The 21,297-nt window shown below is 40.2% G+C and overlaps 1 protein-coding gene and 1 pseudogene across 6 annotated transcripts in view; both read right to left on the bottom strand.

Moving 5' to 3' along the window:
- si:dkeyp-97b10.3 (NACHT, LRR and PYD domains-containing protein 1b allele 5) overlaps window positions 1-21,297 on the bottom strand; it is a 68,645-nt gene that overhangs the window by 8,247 nt on the left and 39,101 nt on the right. For 3 of the 6 annotated variants that reach the window (XM_059947198.1, XM_059947205.1, XM_059947223.1), the window contains 8 exons: window positions 18,282-18,326; window positions 15,948-15,991; window positions 15,750-15,802; window positions 15,437-15,654; window positions 14,323-14,576; window positions 14,004-14,138; window positions 7,692-7,830; window positions 1,802-1,855 (listed from right to left, as the gene is read on the bottom strand). In XM_059947198.1, coding sequence (XP_059803181.1) covers window positions 1,802-1,855; window positions 7,692-7,830; window positions 14,004-14,138; window positions 14,323-14,576; window positions 15,437-15,654; window positions 15,750-15,802; window positions 15,948-15,991; window positions 18,282-18,326 — 942 coding nt within the window. Of the gene's footprint in view, window positions 1-1,801; window positions 1,856-7,674; window positions 7,831-14,003; window positions 14,139-14,322; window positions 14,577-15,436; window positions 15,655-15,749; window positions 15,803-15,947; window positions 15,992-18,281; window positions 18,327-21,297 lie in introns of all 6 variants that reach the window. The other 3 variants (XM_059947233.1, XM_059947243.1, XM_059947214.1) reach the window with 2 other exon arrangements.
- Window positions 2,302-2,431, bottom strand: LOC132390645 (U1 spliceosomal RNA; annotated as a pseudogene).

Genomic DNA, 21,297 nt, shown 5'->3' with positions numbered 1-21,297 from the left:
CGGAGCTTTCATTGTGTGCTGTGTCTGCGAGGCTGAGTCGGGCGGCGCTGTGTAAGTCCATAGCGGGGGTATTCCCTTGTGCTGCCGGGGTGGGATGAAAAATCTATCGGGGGCCCTGAGGTCTTTTGGAAACTGTGTGGTGGTTTCTTTTGAACTTATAGTCTTTTAACATCTTTGGCCTATTTTCATGGCCCATGGTCTGTTTTTTTTTTATCAATTATGCTATTGTTTGCACTATTGTAACTATGTGGTTTTGTGCAGGTCTTGTAGCTTTAGTTTTTGGTCATTTTGTCTGGTGGAATTCCGGGGAACTTTCCGGGGAACGCGCTAAGACGGTAGCGCGATATTAATACACAGCAGCTTCTCCAGACTCTGGATTTTTGGATTGCCAAACATTATGTGGATTTTCTGGTGTAGTCTGTTTTGTCATGTGCTTTTGTGATATCATTCTGGAGGAACGTTGTCTCATTTTTTAACTGCATTGCATTTGTGGTTTCTAAATGACAATAAACTGAATCTGAATCACGGCTGATCCATTTTTTTTCTTTCAGCCCCAATCTCCTGCCTTCTCCCTGTATCCCTTCATGCCCTGACCAATCACCTGGAAGTAAATACCCAGAAGTCCTTTCTTTGCATTGGTTGTATAGCACACACTTTTCCCCACTCATCCATTGCTCTTCTGAAATAACTTAGTTTAAATCCACACTTCTCCTCTACCATGTACCACTGCCCAGGCAAAATCTACCAATGCAAGTTGACCGACCACAATTTGAATATGACAGCCTCAGGCAGGCACTGAAGGATTTGACTTTAAAATTCTCTGCATTGCTTATTGAGTTATTTCTACCTTAGTAAAGAGTCCAGTTGTCTACTTACAACTTCATCCTTAATAATTTTAGTTTTGTTTTATGTCAGTCATTCTCCCGTCAGAAACCCTTAACAAGTTTATTTGCGGTTGCTCTGCCTAGTTACATGTTTTGTTCAACTCAGTCTCTAATTGCCCCTTGTATTATAATTTCCTTTGGTGTTACTGCAAGTACTAGACAGAGATAACAGCAGAATATTCAACTTTTAAATGGAACATCCTGTGCAATTTACACCAGCTCCAACAAGATTTACATTGTGGTCAAGTGGGAACAGAGGGAAAATTGGCTGAGAGAATGAGCAAATAGGGTTGTAAATGCTAGACTTGCATGGATGGATTGTTAGGACCACTGGGGCACAATGGCACCATCTTGAATGCCTCCTTTCTGCCTTCTCCCCTTCCTTTTCCAGCCTTGCAGATTCTTCCAACACAACTGGCAGCCATAATTGTGTACTGTATTCACAATGGCAAAATTTGTAAGGAAAACAACAAGTCTTTGCAAGTCGACAACAAGTCTTGTTACCGGCTCCATTGGGTATAATAGTAGAATCATTTTCGCTGGATCTCATTTATTCTACTACATTTCATGTCCCCACATTATCCATTGTATGCTTGAGCATGGGAGTGACGGCATTATGTCTAGCCCAGGGTCTAACCAGCTCTTGCTCAAGGTGCATTTCCCAGCAGAGTGCAATTACAATGGGGAAGAAATTAGACTGGTGTGCATGCAGCACAATTGTCACAGGATTAATTTTAGACAAAGGCTCAGCTTGAGAATTCTTCCCCCTAAACCCTTTGGAGACCTTTATTAGGATTATATCTTGTCAATATAATACTATGCAATAATCCATTTTCAGCCTCTTTTTTTGGAGATAACATCTTTTTGTGCACCAAAACCAATGAATTCCACAGAACATTGCCATAGTAAAAACATACGTTTAACATCTCTTTGTTTGCCTTGTTCATTCTGCTTATGGTTTGCCCAGTCACCTGAAGAAACACAAAGATATTCATCTGATTAATAAGGAAAGGTTCTATGCATGTAATCTGAATCAATGTTAAATATAATGCAAACACATAATATACATATAATATTACAACGTAATTCAATATAATCCTCATATAAAAGAGAACTCAAAGGGAATGGATTTGGATTAAGCAGTAGAATTTAACTAAGTTGAGATTCAGAGTTGAGAAAAGATAAATGAAATAATTCTGAAATAATACTGTGATACAAGATTGCCCTGAGAAAGAAGTAAGACTGGATGAAAATTGACTGATTAAAAACTACTGGAGTTCTTAGAAAGAATGAGTTGATTGGGAGAGGAAGCACCAAGTTGAATTGGCTTGAGTGCAATAAATTGAAGTTGGAGATTACTGAACATATTGACAGGTTGAGTCTGTGGTGAGGACTAAAATATAAAAGCAAGGAACATGTATTAATGCAGCCAAGCATCCCGCATTTGGGGATATCGCGGGCGTCAGCACACCCGGAGTGCAATGGGAAAGCCTCCTCTTGGAACCTCGGCCCTCCTGATCACCAATGGTTCCCTGCCAGGTAAGTATAAGGATGTAATGTTGAGGCTTCATAAAGCACTGGTGAGGTGTCTCTTGGAATATTCTGTGCAGTTTTGGGCCCCTTATCTTAGAAAGGATGTGCTAAAACTGGAGAGAGTCAAAGGAGGTTCACGAAAATGATTCCAGGATTGAATGGCTTGTCATGTGAAGAGCATTTGATGGCTCTGGGCTAGTTTTCCTTGGAATTTAGAAGAATGAAACCTATCAAATGGTGAAAGGCCTTGATAGAGTGGAAATGGAGAGGATGTTCCCTATGGTGGGAGTGTCTAAGACCAGAAAACACTGAGTCAGTATAGAGGGGAGTCCTTTTAGAATGGAGATGAGGAGGAATCACATTAGCCAGAGAGTAGTGAATCTGTGGAATTCTTTGCCACAGGTAACTGTGGAGGCCAAATCTTTATGTATATTTAAGGCAAAGGTTGATAGATTCTTGATTGGTCAGGGCATAAAGGGATATAGGGAGAAGGCAGGAGATTGGGGCTGAGGGGAAAACTGGATCATCCATGATGAAATGGTGAAGCAGATGCAAGAGTCAAAGAAGATTGCTAAATGTCAGATGCTGGAAAATAGAAGATGTGTGATATAGTAATAACAATCAAAAAATCAAAGTTTCAGGTTCAGGGACTGTTTGGTGAATTTCTTATTTGGGTAAATTCTGTGAAGTTACTTGGAGAACTGGCAAGTAGTTGCACAGTTGCTTGTTAGCATTCAAATTCAATGAAAAGGAAAACAGCTATAGTTGAATTTAATCTGCTTATAAATTAGCTGCAAGATGCTCACTCATGTCTCACTGAACTCGTGTCCAAATAACTCAAATCCATTTTGATCCCCTTTGGTTCCATCCTTTCTTATCTACATATGTGACACTTCACATCCTCTCCATCACTTCAGTCATTTTCAGTTCCCTGGCCCGAAACGCCTTACCTTCACTATGGATGTCCAATCCTTATGCGCTTCCATCAGAAAGGCACTAAAGATCTCCGCTTCTACCTGGACAACAGAGCTAACCCGTTTCCCTCCATCACCCTCCACTGTCTTGTGGAACTGGCTCTCTCTTCTCTTTGGCTCTTCCCATTTCCTCCAAACCAAAGTTGTAGTCATGGGCACTTAGGTCCCAGCTATGCCTGTATTTTCATCAGCTACATAGATGTTCCAAGCCTACACTGGTAACGCTCCCCAACTTTTCTCAGCTACATTGACTACATTGGTGTTGCTTTCTGCTGAACTCTTCTACTTTATCAACTTTGCCTCCAACTTCCACACTGCCCTCAAATTAACTTGGTCTACTCTGACATTTCTCTCCCTTTTCTAAATTTCACTGTCACTATCTGGAGTCAGACTGTACACTAAACCCACTGACACTCGCCAGTATCTTGATTATACCTCTTCCAAATCTGTCACTTCTAAAAATGCAATCCCCCTTCTTTCAGCTCCCCCGTCTCTGCCACAATTGCTCTCAAGATGAGGCTTTCCGTTCAACATGTAGGGTGTCCTCTTTATTCGAAGAATGGGGTTTTCCCTTCCACTTTCATCGATGTTGCCCTCATCTGCATCTTCTCTATTTCCCACAAATCTGCCTTCACCCCATCCTCCTGAAGAGACCTTGACAAGGATGCTGAGGACCCAAAATCTAGAGTATCTGAGGCAAGGATCGAGACAAAGCTCGAACAAGAACTGGGCATAAGTAAAACACTAGAGAACCTCTTTAGTTAGGCTTACAACTGAGCACCAAAGCTCTGTTCAAGTGGTCTTTAAATACGGAATTCTTGGTGTCAAAACATGATTGCCAATTTGCAGCATGGGTCCTGAACCCTTAAAGGGGCTGCACCAGCTAAAGTGCCTATAAAAAATATTCCCCCCCCCCGGATGTTTTTAAGTTTAGCAACATTGAATCACAGTGGATTTAATTTGGCTTTTTAAACACTAATCAACAGAAAACACGAGGAAATCTGCAGATGCTGGAAATTCAAACAACACACACGAAATGCTGGTGGAATGCAGCAGGCCAGGCAGCATCTATAAGGAGAAGCACTGTCGACGTTTCGGGCCGAGACCCTTCGTCAGGACTAACTGAAAGGAAAGATAGTAAGAGATTTGAATGTAGTGGGGGGAGGGGGAAATGCGAAATGATAGGAGAAGACTGGAGGGGGTGGGATGAAGCTAAGAGCTGGAAAGGTGATTGGCGAAAGTGATACAGATCTGGAGAAGGGAAAGGATTATGGGACAGGAGGCCTCGGGAGAAAGGAAGGGGGGGGGGAAGCACCAGAGGGAGATGGAGAACAGGCAGAGAGAGAGAAAAAAAAACTAACAACTAAATATGTCAAGGATGGGGTAAGAAGGGGAGGAGGGGCATTAATGGAAGTTAGTGAAGTCAATGTTCATGTTCATCAACAGAAAAGTCTCTTTTGTGTCAAAGTGAAAATAAATTTCTACAAAATTGGTCTAAATTTATTACAATTATTAAACACAAAATAATTTATTGCATAGTTTCTCACTCCCTTTGTCAGCATTTAGTAGATGCCCCTTTGGCAGCAATTACAGCCTTGACTCTGTGTGGACAGGTCTCTATCAGCTTTGCACAGCTGGACACTGCTATTTCCCCCATTCTTCTTTACAAAATTACTCAAGCTCTGTCAGATTACATGGGGATTGTGAGTGAACAGCCCTTTTCAAGTCCAGCCACAAACTCTCAATTGGATTGAGGTCTAAACTCTGATTTGGCCACTCCAGGACATTAACTTTGTTGTTCTTAAACCATTCCTGTGTGGCTTTGGCTTTATGTTTGGGGTCATTGTCTTGCTAGAAAAGAAATTTTCTCCCAAGTTGCAGTTTTCTTGCACACATCAGATTTTCCCCCAGGATGTCCCTGTATTTTGCTGTATTCATTTTAACCTCTACCTTCACAAGCATCCCCACAGCCTGATGCAGCCACTAATATGCTTCACAGTAGGGATGGTGTGTTTTTGATGATGTGCGGTGTTTGGCTTACCCCAAACATAGTATTTAGTCTGATAGCCAAAAAGCTCAATTTTGGTTTCATCAGACCATAGAACCTTCCAGCTGACTTCAGAGTCTCCCACATGTCTTCTGGCAAACACTGCCAAGATTTCATGTGAGTTTTTTTTATCAACAGTGGCTTTCTCTTTGCCACTCTCCCATAAAGCTGTGACAGGTGAAGCACCCGGGCAACAGTTGTCTCTCCCATCTCAGCCACTGAAGCTTGTAACTCCTGCAGAGTGTCATAGGTCTCTTGGTGGCCCTTCTCACTAATCCCCTTCTTGCACGGTCACTCAGATTTTGAGGACAGCCTACTCTAAGCAGATTTACAGTTGTGTTATATTCCTAACATTTCTTGATGATTGACTTAACTGTACTCCAAAGGGTATTCAGTGACTTGAAAATTTTCAGAGTTGCTTGGAATGTTCTTTTATCTTCATGGTGTAGTTTTGCCAGGACACTGACTCACCAGTAGATGGACCTTCCAGATACAGGTGTATTTTTACTACAATCAATTGACACACCCTGACTGCACACAGGTGATCTCTATTTAGCTAATTATGTGACTTCTAAAACCAATTGACTGATCCAGTAATGATTTGATGTGTCACATTAAAGGGCATGAATACTTATGCAATCAATTATTTTGTGTTTTATATTTGAAATAAATGCAGATCATTTTGTAGAGATCTGTTTTCACTTTGACACAAAAGAATCTTTCCCTGTTGATCAGTGTCAAAAAAAGCCAAATTAAATCCTCTGTGATTCAATGTTGTAAAACAATAAATATGAAAACTTCCAAGGGATTGAATACTTTTTATAGGTAGTGTATCCATGCTCGAGAGAGTTAGAGCATCTAAGCTCCAGGAGCTGTCGTGGTTAAGTGCGCATCATACCATTTCCCTTTTCTTTACCTATCTTCCCATCAGCCTCCATATCCAGCATATCATTCTCTGTAACTGCAGCCATCTCCAATGGGATCCTGCCACTAAGCATATCTTTCCCTTACCCTTCTGTTTTCCATAGGAGTCACCTTCTACGTGACCCCCTTTTCCACTCATCCCTCCACACTGATTTCCTTTCTGGCACTTACCTCTGGAAGCTTGACAAGCGCTGTACCTACCCCTACGTCTCTTCCCCCACTACCACTCAGTGCCACCAATAGTCTGTTCAGGTGAGGCCAGACTTCGCCTGTGAGTCTCATGGGGTCACCTGGTGCTTCAGGTGTGGCTTCCTTCACGCCAAGGAGACCTGATGCATATTGGGGCACCTTTGTTAAGCACCTTCACTAGGTCCACCATAAAAGGCAGGATCTTTTGGTGACTACCCATTTCAGTTCAACTTTCCATACCCATTGACATATCAGTCTATAGCCTATTCTACAAGCATGCTAAGGTCAAATTCAGATTGGAGAAGCATCGCCTCATAATCTGTCTAGGTAGTCTCCAATCTGATGGCATGAACAACTATCCCCAACTTCTAGTAATTTCCTCGCCCTCCTTCTCGTTTTTTTCTCATTTTGGTTAACTTCTCACGCCTTTACTTCACCTCACCTGCCCTTCACTTCCACCTATTTCCCCTCCTCAGTCCCTTACTTCCATGGTCCTCTGTCCTCTCCTATGAAATTCCTCCTTCTTCAGCCCTTTACCTCTTCCACCTATCACCTCCCAGCTTTTTACTTCATTTCCCTTCCCCTCTTCTTATCTCACCTGTCACCTGTTAGCATGTTTCCCCAAACTTCATCTTCTCCCACCTTCTTATTCTTGTTTCTATCCCCCTCCTTGCCAGTCTAATGAATGGTCTTGGCTCAAAATGTCTTCATAGCTGATGAAGGGTCTCAGTCCGAAATGTCAACTGTGCATGTTTCCATCCATTGATGCTGCATGACTTGCTGAGTCCTCCAGCATTTTGTGTGTGTTGCTCAAGAATTCAAGAAGCTCTTGTGTGTGAAACAAAAAAGCTTGGTTCACAATTAAAATACCTAGAACAAGAGAAAATCTGCAGATGCTGGAAATCTAAGCAACACACACAAAATCCTGGAGGAACTCCGTAGGCCAGGCAAATTCTATGGAAAAGAGTATAGTTGACGCTTCAGGTCGAGACTCTTCATCAGGACCCTGATGAAGTGACCCGGCCTGAAACATCACTATCCTTTTTTCCATAGATGCTGCCTGGTCTGCTGAGTTCCTCTAGCATTTTGTGTGTGTTGCTAAAATATCTAGAGGTACATTTACATTTGGTAGACGCTTACACTCCCGCAATTTTGAGGTCCATATCACTTCATCTGTCTCTTTGTCGATTAACTTCAGCTGAAGATCTTCTCGTTGTTCTAAATATACTTCAAAGTAACTTTTACATTTAAAAGATGTCATATCCATGAATTCGATCTCCTAAAGAAACAAAACATACTTTAATTATTTAACCAATTGAAAAAAAATTATAACATTTAATGGACAAGTAGCACATGCACATGGACACCTAACTTCCCATGGTGCACTGCTCTCTTTACCTAGAGACAGAATAATATTTCCCCACCAAAGTGCAAATATTTTCTGAACATACAGGCATAATATTATCACAAAGGATGCAATAGAAAACTAAAGAGAACTTGGAATTTGTATGAAATTGCAGTATCTTCAATGCTAAGGATAAATGAGAAGGAAATTAATTCTTCACCTCTCCATTGCTTAAGCCAAACCTTAACAAAACCACACTGCATAGAATACTGTCATTTTATTTTAAGGGAAAATATCTTTCCTGAACTTCTGAGCCTTCTTCCATAATCAACAATTAAAATATTTCAGGCATATGAATGCTTCCAATTGGAAGATTAAGGGTAAGAAATTGTACACTACTGCATGATTTATAAGCCCGAAGCAGCTCAAAGGCCTGGGTATCTTCATATTTGTTCCTGCTACAACTAAACAAGCAGGAATATCCTAGTAATCATCTGAAGGGTGAAGGATATTTGTATCTTTTCTGTAACAGGGTGAGTGGTGCAGAAGGTGGTCAGTCAGATGTCCGGAAGGCTGCAAGCTTACAGAACGGGTGCTTAGTAAGAGTAACTGGAGCTGGCAAGGTAACATCTCACATACTGTATAGAAACTGTCCTAATCCCCAGACACTGGCAGAGAAGAAATCAGGAACACATGAAGCTTCAATCTATTTTCATTAACTTTGTGTTTGGATAACGACGCCCATGTTGTAACTTAATTTGAGATTATTCTGCACCAGCTTTGAATCAATGAAATAGTGCCTATTTGAATATTAAGGTGAATTAAACAGTGGTTTCTTTTTTTATTCTTTTTTTCCTCAAGTTTTTCAGTCAATTTCCAACTTAAAGGCATTGGGCCGAATCAAGTGGACTGACAGCTGGTGGGCCTGCTGGGATTACTGCCTACCAGCTGCTCATGACTCAGTCTGTCTTTGGTTTCTGGGCATGTTCCACCAAACATGGAGCTCCAAGTGCTAGAGGTCAGATGCTGGAGACTCTGACCTTCTGCTCCTGCTGTTAAACTCACTATTATTTCCTACAGCAAAGCATTGATATGACCTGGGCACACTTCATATCTGGTTCTTCAGCTGTACACCAAGATATCTGGTTTATTAATGACAAACTCTTTCAAATGAATGGGGTTACCAATCATGAATGATCTTATCTTTTACAAATTATTTTAAAATTTATTTTTTAAAAATTCATTAAAATCTACTTGAATAACTTTTAAATAGAAACATATAAAAATATGAAAGGGATAGATAAAATAGTGGCAGGAAAGGTGTTTCCACTGGTTGGTGAGACTGGAACTAGGGGACATTGCTTCAAGATTCAGGGGAGTAGATTTAGGATGGAGATAAGGAGGAACTGCTTTTCGCAGAGGGTGGTGAATCTGTGGAATTCTCTACCCAATGAAGCAGTGGAGGCTACCTTAGTAAATATATTTAAGACAAGGTTGGATAGATTTTTGCATAGTAAAGGAATTAAGGATTATGGGAAAAAGGCAAGTAGATGGAGATGAGTCCATGGCCAGATCAGCCATGATCTTATTGAATGGTAGAGCAGGGTTGACAGGCCAGAAGGCCTACTCCTGCTCCTATTTCTTATGTTCTTATGTTTTTAAACGTCTCCTTAGCTACAAATATTCCAAAACAGCAATGGACATTTCAGAGTGGGGGGTCTCTGTAACATATTTTATTTAACAATGCAGCTTGGAACAGGCCCTTTCAGCCTAATAAACTGCATTGCCCAGTAACCCATCTATTTAATCACAGGACAATTAACCTACTAGCCTGTACGCCTTTGGACTGTGGGAGGAAACTGGAGCACCCGGAGGAAACCCACATGTTCATGGGAAGGACGTACAAACTTCTTACGGACATTGTTGGAATTGAACACCGAACACCAACACCCCAAGTTGTAATAGTGACGCGCTAACCTACGCTACCATGCCACCGCTTGGCGGCACTCTGCCATGCAAGAAGATTCTTGAATGTTGGGGGCACAGGGGTGGAATTCATTCTATGCATCTCCCATATCCAAAAAAGGCGAGTCCGGGCTGGAAAAGCATCAAGGCTGGTGAACCGAAGCAGTGGTCTCTGATTCAGTATTTCACCACATGAAATGGTCTCATATGAAGGTGGCTCTGTCTTGACAAAAAGGACAATTCAATGATCCTGGATTGCTGTTACTCTTTGTTCATGGAAGTTGGCCTTATAGCTGATTTGCAGCCACCCTAAAAAAAAGTTGGCGGGATAACATTTGCTCTAACAATTCATTAGCTTGTTAGGACATTTGATGAGAGTCAAGAGTGAACCAAGGAGTTAAATAGAGTTGAGGAGTGTCTGAGTTGAAAAGGCTAGACTCGTTGCATACAGCCAATGGTCCTTTAAGATACTGCAACAGCTTCAAATGGCAATTATTAATCTGATGTTGGCCAGAAAGAACTAAAATCTACAAATCAGCAAACAGGAAAGAGGCAAGGGCAGTGGAAACAGACTAAGAAACAGTCTTTGTTCTTGCCATGCGGTTGCAGAAATGGAGGCGGCCATTTTGTGTAACTTTTCTTGTGAACTTCTTTTTGTGAACTGGCTGTTGCTCAGGGATAATTTAATTAGAGCAAATGAAGATGGACACAATGAGTTTCTCCTTATGATCTGCTAAACCTGAGGCAATTTTCAGATAAGAAACTCTTTATAATGTAAAATCACAGGCTTGTAGAAAGAACAGCCAGTGATCTGGTTGCATAAGGCCAGTATTTAGTCGAACTGGTTGAACTGGTTTGAATTAGTATGAGTTGGAAAGAACAAAATAAATTACCTGTGGGACAAATCAAGGGGAAGGATCCATAAAGCAACACTGCTTGTAGCCTTGGGCCAGATCCAATGAGAAGCTGATACAGGTCAGTCAGATGAGCTTGAGCCAACAAAATTGAAAAATATAGATTGATCTGATAACAGAATATTTTCTTCACCCTCTAATATATCATTAAACTGAATGAGATGACCAGAAAACCATGCAGAGCTCAAGCTGTAGACTTCCAAGCTCCAGCAAAACATCTCTGCTATTGATTTCTACATCTTGCATCTCATATGGGCAATTCTAATCACCCACATACACCAGCATCACTCAAAATCCTCACATAACCTTATATTTTGTAACTGTCCAGATGTATTGATTAAATATCATTCACTATTTTCTACTTAAAGGACAACAATATTTAAATTTTCCTGTAGTCTCATTAGTCCCTCTTGCCTGTCAAACGCTTGGCTATTTTTTGTATCAACTGCAAATGATTTTGGATCCAATTTGCTACTCTCCTGTGAATCCTTCTACTTTTTGGGATCTTGTCCACAGCCTTGTCAAAATTCACACAAACAATAATAAATGAATTGTCCTTGTTGACTGTTCTTATCACTTCCTCAAAAAAATGGTCACAGTAATCAAACATAATCTTGCCATAACAAATCCATGCTGACTGCCACTGATTAATCTGTGCCTTCCCAAATGAAATTCTATTTTCCCCTCCTGAATTAATTCCAATAATTTGCACAGCAGGCAAGTTCTGTTATTCTCCTTACAAGATATGGTCCACTATCAGCTGACAACACACCTACAGCCATAGAGAAGTGAAGAATTATAACCTGAGTCATTACAATTCCCTCGCTCACATCTTTTGACAATCTGGGATAAATTTCAATAAAGACCTGTTTATTTTAAGGATGCTACTTAGCAGTTCTGCTTTCACTGTGTTTATCCAACCAATATTTCTTACTCATTCTCCTTAACTACATCATGAGGCCATGATGATCGTTGCCCTGTAATCATTAAGAACTGTTCCCACATTCCTTGTCTCCACATATTGGTTACCTTGCTGTCCCTGATGGGCCCTACTCTTTCATTTTGCTCTTGCTCTCACTATTGCTGTGAAATCGTGTTACAGAGACTCCACCTTCCGCTCACAACTTCACCTCACTGTTCCCTGTTCTCAGGTTTGTGACAGTGTAGCTTGACATGGTGCAATCTTTGCAGGTAGATCTCAAAGGAACATCTACAAGTTACAGGGGAAACTGCTACTGAAAGTTCTAATGATGTGCTGAGGGGCAATGTGAGAATATTCCCAGGAGATCGGGATCTGGTCAGGCTATTCGTGTAAGTGTTTGCAACAGATGTCTTCTTCATGCAAGGGAGCCAAGGAAACCCTACAGATACGCAGCCAGGCACTCCTGGTAGAAATATGTAATGACAGGAACATGGCGTCTGAATGCTTGCACTTTGGGAATGTAGATGGAAAATCAGATGAAGATTCACTTCTTAAATATCGGGTTTGTAGACACTCCTGATAGACCAGTGAGCAGCGAACTGAGAGATGCAGCACGAATCAGCAGCAGCAGCTTTGAATGAACCAGAGGCTTAAAAGCTGAGGATGCCCTGTGTTGGGTTACACTGGATTTTAATCATCTGTTACAAACTATGAAAGAAATACACTTCTATTGAACCCAATGGGTGACCACTACACCATGTCTAAATTCACCATCCCATATTTTGGCTGATGGGGTAAAAAGTATTTCAAATGAACATACATTGTTTTCTTGTATCAGCAGTTATAATTCTAGCCTTTAGTGTCTTTTTAACTAATTTAGTATAAACACAAATCACAATTGCCTACATTAAGGAGATAATTATAGCTCACATATTGGCAGCAATGGTGAGGGGGAGATCGGATCCAAAAAGAAATTATTTTTGTTCTGCTTGCAACAGGCCTGGGAAAATTTATGTCTTCACTCAAAGGCTGAGAACAAAATGGAATTTTAAACATGTAAACACTGTATAATAAAAGGATGAACTAGAATAAGCAAGCTACCTAAATCAACATATGAACAATCTCACTAAAATGAATATACACAAGGGACTTTAATACAGAATCTGAACAAAAGTGTGCAATTATGTGCTTTCAAAAAAAACCCTCTGCAAATGCTATCCTGGTTATGAACAGCACATTAAATCTAATTGTAGAGAAATATAAATATACGGTCTATACCAAAACAAACGTGCTTGATCTTTGCTTGTTACAGTCGCAAATGATAAACATCTGATTTACAAAATGCTGATAAATCATCCCAAATTAGTTATAGCTCAGGTGACACAGATTTCTCTGCATCAATAGTTGATGGCCCAACGCATGAGCAAATAATCTAGGCCAATGCTTCAGTTCAATGGTGAAGGAGTATTCTCAAGTCCCTTCTACATTTTCATTTGGACATTAAAAATTTCATGGCACTATTCTTGGTGTCCCAGCCAGTATAATTCCTTAATCAACAACTCCATAAATGTACAGATTCCTCACTGCTGTTTGAGGCACCTTTTTTTTACCCCTTTACCATTGCCTTTTACGATATCTGAACAATGACCACACTTTAAATTTCACACAAATTGCTTTGGGCATGAAGGCATCATGTTAATGCAAATTCCTGCATTCTTTTCTCCCTCTAAGATGGCATATTTCTTAAGCTATAACAAAAACAACAGTAACACTGGTGAAGGGGCTCGTTGTGTCCATCTGGGGGCAGCTCATTCACCTTTGGAGCCAGCAGACACTCAGCTCTCACCTGTGGCTCCAGTAGCTGTTTGTATGTGGTTGCACTGCTTCGACAGGGCAGCCTCATACTCTGGTGAGACAGGGGCATGCCTGTCCTAGCAAGTGAAGTCAGCTCCGGTGGACTGGGCGGATGAGATCAACAGAGAGATCCAAAACGCCAGGAAGGAGGTTCTGCAACACTTCATGGTGAGATAAGGGCGTGACAAGGCACAGAAGTCATGGTCATTAACTGCAACCAAGGAAGACCCCCATTGTGTCAACTGCTTGTACCAATGGACCTGGACTTCCAAGGTCGAGAGAATGGAAATGACCCAGTGCATTGGCTTTTCCACTTTAAGAACTCTCCTACACAGGTCTCCTGTCATAGTTGGATATGACAGCCAACAAATAGATGCATATACACTATAAAGATATGGAAGCCTGTGTGCAAATCATTTGAAAACAAGTCTATAACCATTCACTGAATGTACCTCAGGGATGATTTCAGCGTGCGGTTCACCCAGGAGTCGGTATGTTTTGCCATTGGTCAGCTTTTTGCAGCAAGCCGAGGGCTTATCAATTTTTACTGATTTTTGCTTTGCATGTTTTTCTGCCTTGATAATGTCCTGAAAATGAACAAGAATTCATACAAATGCTTTTTGAATTACATTATATTTCCATCATTGACCAGTGAATAGTTGTATTCATTCATGACTGAAATGTTATTACAACTTAACAGAGGGTAGATCTTACCAAAAACATTTAACTTGTAAAGATGATTTTAGTGAACGGGGTTGGAATTGTTCATACCTTAATTACTGAATCATTGTTTGCTGCCATATACACATGAAACAGTAAGGACTGGTGGTCATTAATTACTTTGTAGATCAGCACAACACCGTGATGTTGAATATCCTGGGAAGTGGTCTGGAATATTGGTCCAACAGGTGACAGAGAGCTCACATTCCACTGAACGTGCGTGGTCGAATGATCAGTTATAGGCTCAATTTCGGCCTTCCGGTCCTTTATGTGTAAAATTTTAAATTCTAAATCAGTTAAGTGTTCTGTTAAAAAAAGTGATAAAAATATGAAAAGGTAAAACATTTTATAAATCAATCTGAATACAATGGTCCTAATAAAGCAACATGATCCCACTCCCACTCATTTAGAAGCATACTTCCCAGAAAATAAAGGTCTGAAAATTTGAAGCCATCAAGCTGTGCCAATGTATCATTAAGTTTAGTGCTTATACAGCTCCTACAAACACATAATTCAATTGCAATACATGAATCATAAAAATTTGAAAGAATGAAGATAGTGGTGCTCAATCGATGATGGATACACTTAGAAATGTTTGCACTAAGACACTGCACCAATTGTTAAATAGCAGAATATTTGTATCTGTTAGGGACCACTTTACTTGGTATGTTCCAACATTATGAGTGTGGAATGAGCTGCCAGATGAAGTAGTAAATGCGGGCTCACTTTTAACATATAAGAAAAACTTGGACAGGTACGTGGATGAGAGGTGTATGGAGGGATATGGTCCAGGTGCAGGTCAGTGGGACTAGGCAGAAAAATGGTTCAGCACAGCCAAGAAGGGCCAAAAGGCCTGTTTCTGTGCTGTAATGTTCTATGGTTCTATGGTTCTAATCTTGTTTTCAAATTCTAACACTCAGATTTTGGAGCACACGATTTAAAATTCTTACAATCCTTGCAACTCTAATAAGTCATAGAATAGACTATGATCAAGTTCATGGATGTATGTATCATTGCTGTGGTCTCCCATCCAAAATTACTGACATTGCAAAGTGAGTTTATTGTGCCACCTAGTGGAGTATAATGTGAAGTTCCGCAGCAAAGTTTACAAACAGCAGTTTAAGAAAATGACATAGTTAACTATCACAACAAAAAATTCTCTTACTTGCTAAGCAGAGGGAATGAGGGAAGTAAATACTTTTTATTAATGTTGGATCACTCTTCACTTCAAACAGTGGGCCACAAAGTTTCCAGTTGTCTTTCAGAAATGTGTCGTATTTGTACCAGGACAGAATTGAGTAAACAATGTCAACTTTTTCTGTCACTTCAAATACCAGGCCAGTGGTAACACACTGATAGGTTCCTTCGTGATCCAATTTTAAACTGTATTTGTAACAAAAGATAAGGAAATATTAATTAAAATTGTCCTCTGGCAAACATCCTGTGCTATATATCCAAGATTTGAGCAACATTCTTACCAGAAACGTTCCTCTGAGATCTGTCTTGGTGTTACTTGTTCGAAGTTTTGGTTCTGTAGAGAAACAGTTATTATTAGAATTGGTTACAAGACATCAGAGAGGTACTAGTTCATAATACAATTTTATTTTTGCCTTATTGGTTCTTGCCTTTTAAAAATATTGTATATTAGAGTTTCTAAAAATAAATAAGTTTCTCACCGTTTGACTGTCACAACTTGGACATGATGGCTTGATATATAAGTCTATGAGAAAAAAGATTTAGTCTTTCTTTAACAATAATTGTAAAGATTTGACACTAGAATATACAGTACAATGGAATTTAGTTTTAACTGTTATTTCACATTACCATGGTAATGATCTCAGGTCCATATAATCTACCCTTGTAAACCTATTTGCTTGTCACTTCGACAGACCTAATTTTAATGAGTGTGTCTAGGGTATTAAATCTTAAACCAATCAGAGAGATATTCATAAATCAAAATTCCTAACAAAGAACACCTTCATCTCTGGGTGGATCTGTCTGGCACACTCCCAGGTGTACAGAAATTGGCTAACCTTGTCAAATGTGCATGGCCTGGCACCCTTGACATATGGTGATTCGCTTGAGATGCCACAAGCATTACAATCTTGTAGACAGGAAGCAACAGGCACTAAAGGCAGCAGAGCAGAGTAGCTTCCTTGCTGGGAGATAGGAGCATGGTGGAAAAGCTAAAGGGCATGGTCCATACGGTGAGGGCTTACAACATTAAATCCTGTTGATAATAGTCTTCTCTTTAACACATCTTCTAAATGGGTTATGTAACTTAAACCATTAATTCCACACCTGTTTGTTGTATTCTTTTGCAGCTTTTTCCTCCCTTGACTGCTCTGTGACCAGAACATTAAAAAGAAGACATTCTTAAACCGGAGGTATCTAGCAAGTTAGTCTGGAAAGGATCTAAAACAGAAAGTGGAGATTTTACAAAATAGCATATCCATGGGGATTGCAGGACAATTTTTTCAGGGAACACCTTTGAAAGAAAGGTTATACCAGTGAAACATGAAATTAATTTACCCTTCTGATATACATCAGAAATGACAACACTTCCATGGTTATGCTCAGAAGATTTATTGCTTCTTCAAACAAATTACTATTAGAGTATTATCTTAGCCACCTGCAAGCTGGTGGAAGGCAAATGCAATGTTAGCATTCACTTTGAGAGGACTAGAATATGAGAGCAAATATCTAATATGGCTTTATAAGGTGTTGGTCAGACCATATTTGGAGTTTTATGAGCCGTTTTGAGCTCTCTATCTAAGAAAGGATGTGCTGGCACTGGCATTAGTGAAGGTCCCACGGAGGTTTAAGGGAATGATCACAAGGATGAAAGGGTTAACATATGAGGAGCATTTGATAGCCTTTGTTCTATAGTCACTGGCGTTCAGAAGGATTGAGGAGATCACCTTGGAACTTAACAAATATTGAAAGCCTTGGATGGAATGGACATGGAAAGGATGTTTTCATTAGTGGGAGAATCTAGAACCAGAGGGTACAGTAAAGGATGTTCCTTTAGAACAGAGATGAGAAGGAATTTCTTTAGCCAGAGGGTGATGAATCTGTGGAATTTAATGCCACAGATGTTTGTAGAGGCCAAATCATTAGGTATATTTAAAGCAGTGGTTGATTTGTTCTTGATTTGTAAGAACGTCAAAGATTGCAGGGAGAAGGCAGGAGAATGCATTTGAGAGGGATGATAAATCAGCCATGATCAAATGCTGGAACAGAGTTAATGGGCCATATAGCTTAATTCTGCCCATGTGTCTTATGTTAAGTTCTTACCAAACCCCACAAAGCACCCTTTCAAATTCAAAGCCTTTGTGCATTTTTATTAAGTTTGCAGATGTGGTTATGAATTAAGATTTGGACTTCGAGTTGACCCATGGTACAAGGTACAGATGATAAAAACATATACAGTTAACAAAAGGGAAGGGACATATTTTATCACCTTCCCAGGTAGTTTTCCCCAACAGTTGTTGTCTTAGCTATTTCTTCTGAAGGCACTAACAGCCAATAAATTGAAAATACTTCATGATAATTATACCTGATCATTGTGAAAGCAAATATTATGTTTTAATCAATGTTTATATTGTCATCGTCGATAACCACTGAAACTCATTCTCTAAGCTTACATAATAAAAATTAACATTTAGAATAAGGGATGGGAAAATATGTGGAACTAGACCTAATTATCAAGAAGAAATAAACAGCTGTTACTATCCAAAGACATGGGGAAAGTAACATCAGTCTTTCATTTGATATTGTGAAGTGTTGGAGAATCAAGAATGAGAGCCTGGCCATTACTTTCCAAATCTGCATTCTCCCTTTTAGTGAAATAAGTTATGAGAAAATTGATTCATGTGTGATACATGAAACAGAAAACAGATCTGCCTGCGATGTAACAGTCCTGGCACTAATCATCGGCAATAACAATTGTCCAAAGAGAGTTTTATGAATATTCAGGCCTTGTAAATTAATCATTAAATTAAATTGACCTGGGTCTGACTTTACAGTTGTTGTATCTTCAGTGCTGCAGTCCCCTGTAAAATAGAATAAAATAATTAAAACAGCAGTGTTCCCATGAAGAAAATAAGATCAAAGCTTTGAACACCATAGGTTCCCACATTCTGGTCTCTGAAGTTCTGTCTTCATTTCTGGGCAAGAATTTTGTCTTCCCCTTGTACTGTTCCTCCAGACCCAAGCTTTCCCTGGTAAGATCAACAGCAGTTCTGTGCCCTAAACTCACCCTGGCTCCAGGAAAACAAGCCTTGTTCAACGCTCATTCAGGCTCCTCATGCCCACGATGTCTTTCTGTCTTTGATGGGCTGGCTCCCGACTGCATGGCTCGAAATGCCTTGGCCATGGGAGAGATCCCAGCATTTTGTGTTTTTATTTTTTCTTCATCTTTTAGGGAGATTGCTTGTAGGGTACTGAAGTCAGTTCTTTCAATAAATATTGACATCTGCATGTGTTTGAAACAAGTGCTGCTCTTGGATCCCATCAAACATAGTAAAATTAAAGAGCATGTTCAGGAAGTGCAACAGAAACCCTGTTAACAATCCATAAAGCTCTCAACAGCACAGTAATAAAAACAGTTTAACAACATAACTATAAACCTTCTGCTTCTGACATGCAAGAGCATGTCATGCCTACTTAAAGTAGGTAAATACAGTGCTGAAGCCAAGAAAATCAAAAAAAACATCAGTCACTATGTAGATTTACTTTATACAATCAAAAATACCTTAAGTGGAAAAAATAATCATGAATTTGAACTGAAAAGCAAGTAGGGAGTAGCATTGTGATTTTCAACCCTTTGCATGCAGAGTCCTCTGCAGTAATTCTACCCTTACATTTCATAATTCCAAAACAAATTTAAAATTTGAGCACTCAACACCATAATTCCTTCCAGGCTTGACAAGAAGCTCAGAGACTTTGGCCTTCACTCTGCCTTGAGTAGCTGAATCCTACACTTCCTGTCAGATCACCAGCAGGTGTTAAGAGTGGGCTCCCTCACCTCTGCCCCTCCACCCTCAACACAAGTGCCCCTCAGGGCTGTGTACTAAGCCCCCTCCTTTACTCACTGTATACTCATGACTGTGTCACCACCCACAGCTCCAATCTGCTAATTAAATTTGCTCAAGACACTACACTGATCTCAAATAATAACGAGGCAGCCTACAGAGAAGAAGTCATCACCCTGACACAGTGGTGTTAAGAAAACAACCTCTCCCTCAATGTTGTAAAAACAAAGGAGCTGGTTGTAGAGGAATGGAGACAGGGTCACCCCTATTGACATTAATGGATCCGGGGTTGAGAAGGTGAACAGCTTTAAGTTCTGCAGCATAAACATCACAGAGAATCTCATGTGGTCTGTACATACTGGCTGTGTGGTGAAAAAGGCACAACAGCATCTCTTTCACCTCAGACGGTTGAGGAAGTTTGGTATGGGACCCCAAATCCTAAGGACTTTCTACAGGGGGACAATTGAGAGCATCCTGACTGGCTGCATCACTGCCTGGTATGGGAACTGTACTTCCCTCAATTGCACGACTCTGCACAGAGTGGTGTGGACAGCCCAGTGCATCTATAGATGTGAACTTATCACGATTCCGGACATTTAGAAAGACAGGTGTGTAAAAAGGGCCCGAAGAGTCTTTGGGGACCTGAGTCACCCCAACCACAAACTGTTCCAGCTGCTACCATCTGGGAAATGGTACTGCAGCATAAAAGCCAGGACCAACAGGCTCCGGGACAGCTTCTTCCACCAGGCCGTCAGACTGATTAACTCAGGCTGACACAACTGTATTTCTATATTTACTATCCTTTTATATATACTATTTATTATAAATTACTATAAATTGCACAATGCACATTTAGATGGAGACATAATGTAAAGATTTTCACTCCTCATGTATATGAAGGATGAAAGTAATAAAGACAATTCAATTCAATTCAGTTCACTATATTTAACTGATAAGTGTTTATCATCAGCCAAAGTACTTGGGCATCGAATAAGTGAAAGCCAAATAAAGTGTAGAAGCTGTGAATCTAGATTAATAACAGAAAATGTTGTAAATACACATACAGCATGTCAGAGAAATAGAGTTTATATTTCAGGTTGGAGACCCTTTATCAGAACTGAAAAGGGGACAAAAGAATCTTGGAATGGTAGAGGTTGCTGTCTTTGGTGGTGATTGAGACTTAAGGTGCCATGGGGGATAAAAGGTAAACAAAATCATCTGGTTATTTAATGAATGAGAGCAGCTTAAGAGTGAGACCACAGACAAAAAAAATGTGGACAGAAGAATGAAGGTTGCAAAAAAGCAGAGTGTGCCCAGCATGTGGGGCTGATCACGTCCTCCACTCCCAGACAAGAATGACAAAAGAGGTTGAAAAATAAGCAGAGCCAACATTGCAGATGAATGACAGATACTGAACCAAATATCAAGTTACTTAAAGTTGTAGAATTTAATATTGAGTCCATAAGGCTGCAATGTACCCAGACAGAATTGAGACGCCATACCTAAAGCATGCACTGGGCTTTGCTGTGGGGCTCAGGAGGCCTCAGGCAAATACAATAGATCAGAGTGAGAGATGGACGGGCAATTAAATTAAACAGACACACCAGTGAGCTCAGGGCCACGTCTGTGGACTCAACACTGGTGCTCCACAAAATGAAGACCAAATCTGGATTGAATTCTTCAGTGTAGGGGAGACCATATTGTGAACATCAAATGCAGGATACAAGAGTGTTTGCAAGTTAATCACTGCTGTAACTTCAAAACCCGTTTCCACCAGCCATTTATAGCTGAGTGGTAGGGTGCAGATGTAATCAGTCTTATTCTATTTATTTTCAGGAAAGACTGGAACTGTTTTCTGGAACACCTGTCCTTGAGAAGAGTCTTCTCAACACATTAACAGTGTGTAAGGCTGCAGTGGAAGCTACTGTGAACACTTTGTAGCTGTATCCATCATTGCCAAGAAATGTGTGCCCATGAAAAGCCTGGCAAA

This window comes from Hypanus sabinus, chromosome 2, assembly GCF_030144855.1.
Source record: "Hypanus sabinus isolate sHypSab1 chromosome 2, sHypSab1.hap1, whole genome shotgun sequence".
Classification (NCBI taxonomy): domain Eukaryota; kingdom Metazoa; phylum Chordata; class Chondrichthyes; order Myliobatiformes; family Dasyatidae; genus Hypanus; species Hypanus sabinus.
The sequence above is the reverse complement of the archived record's forward strand: the minus strand, read 5'-3'. Positions and strand labels throughout refer to the sequence as shown.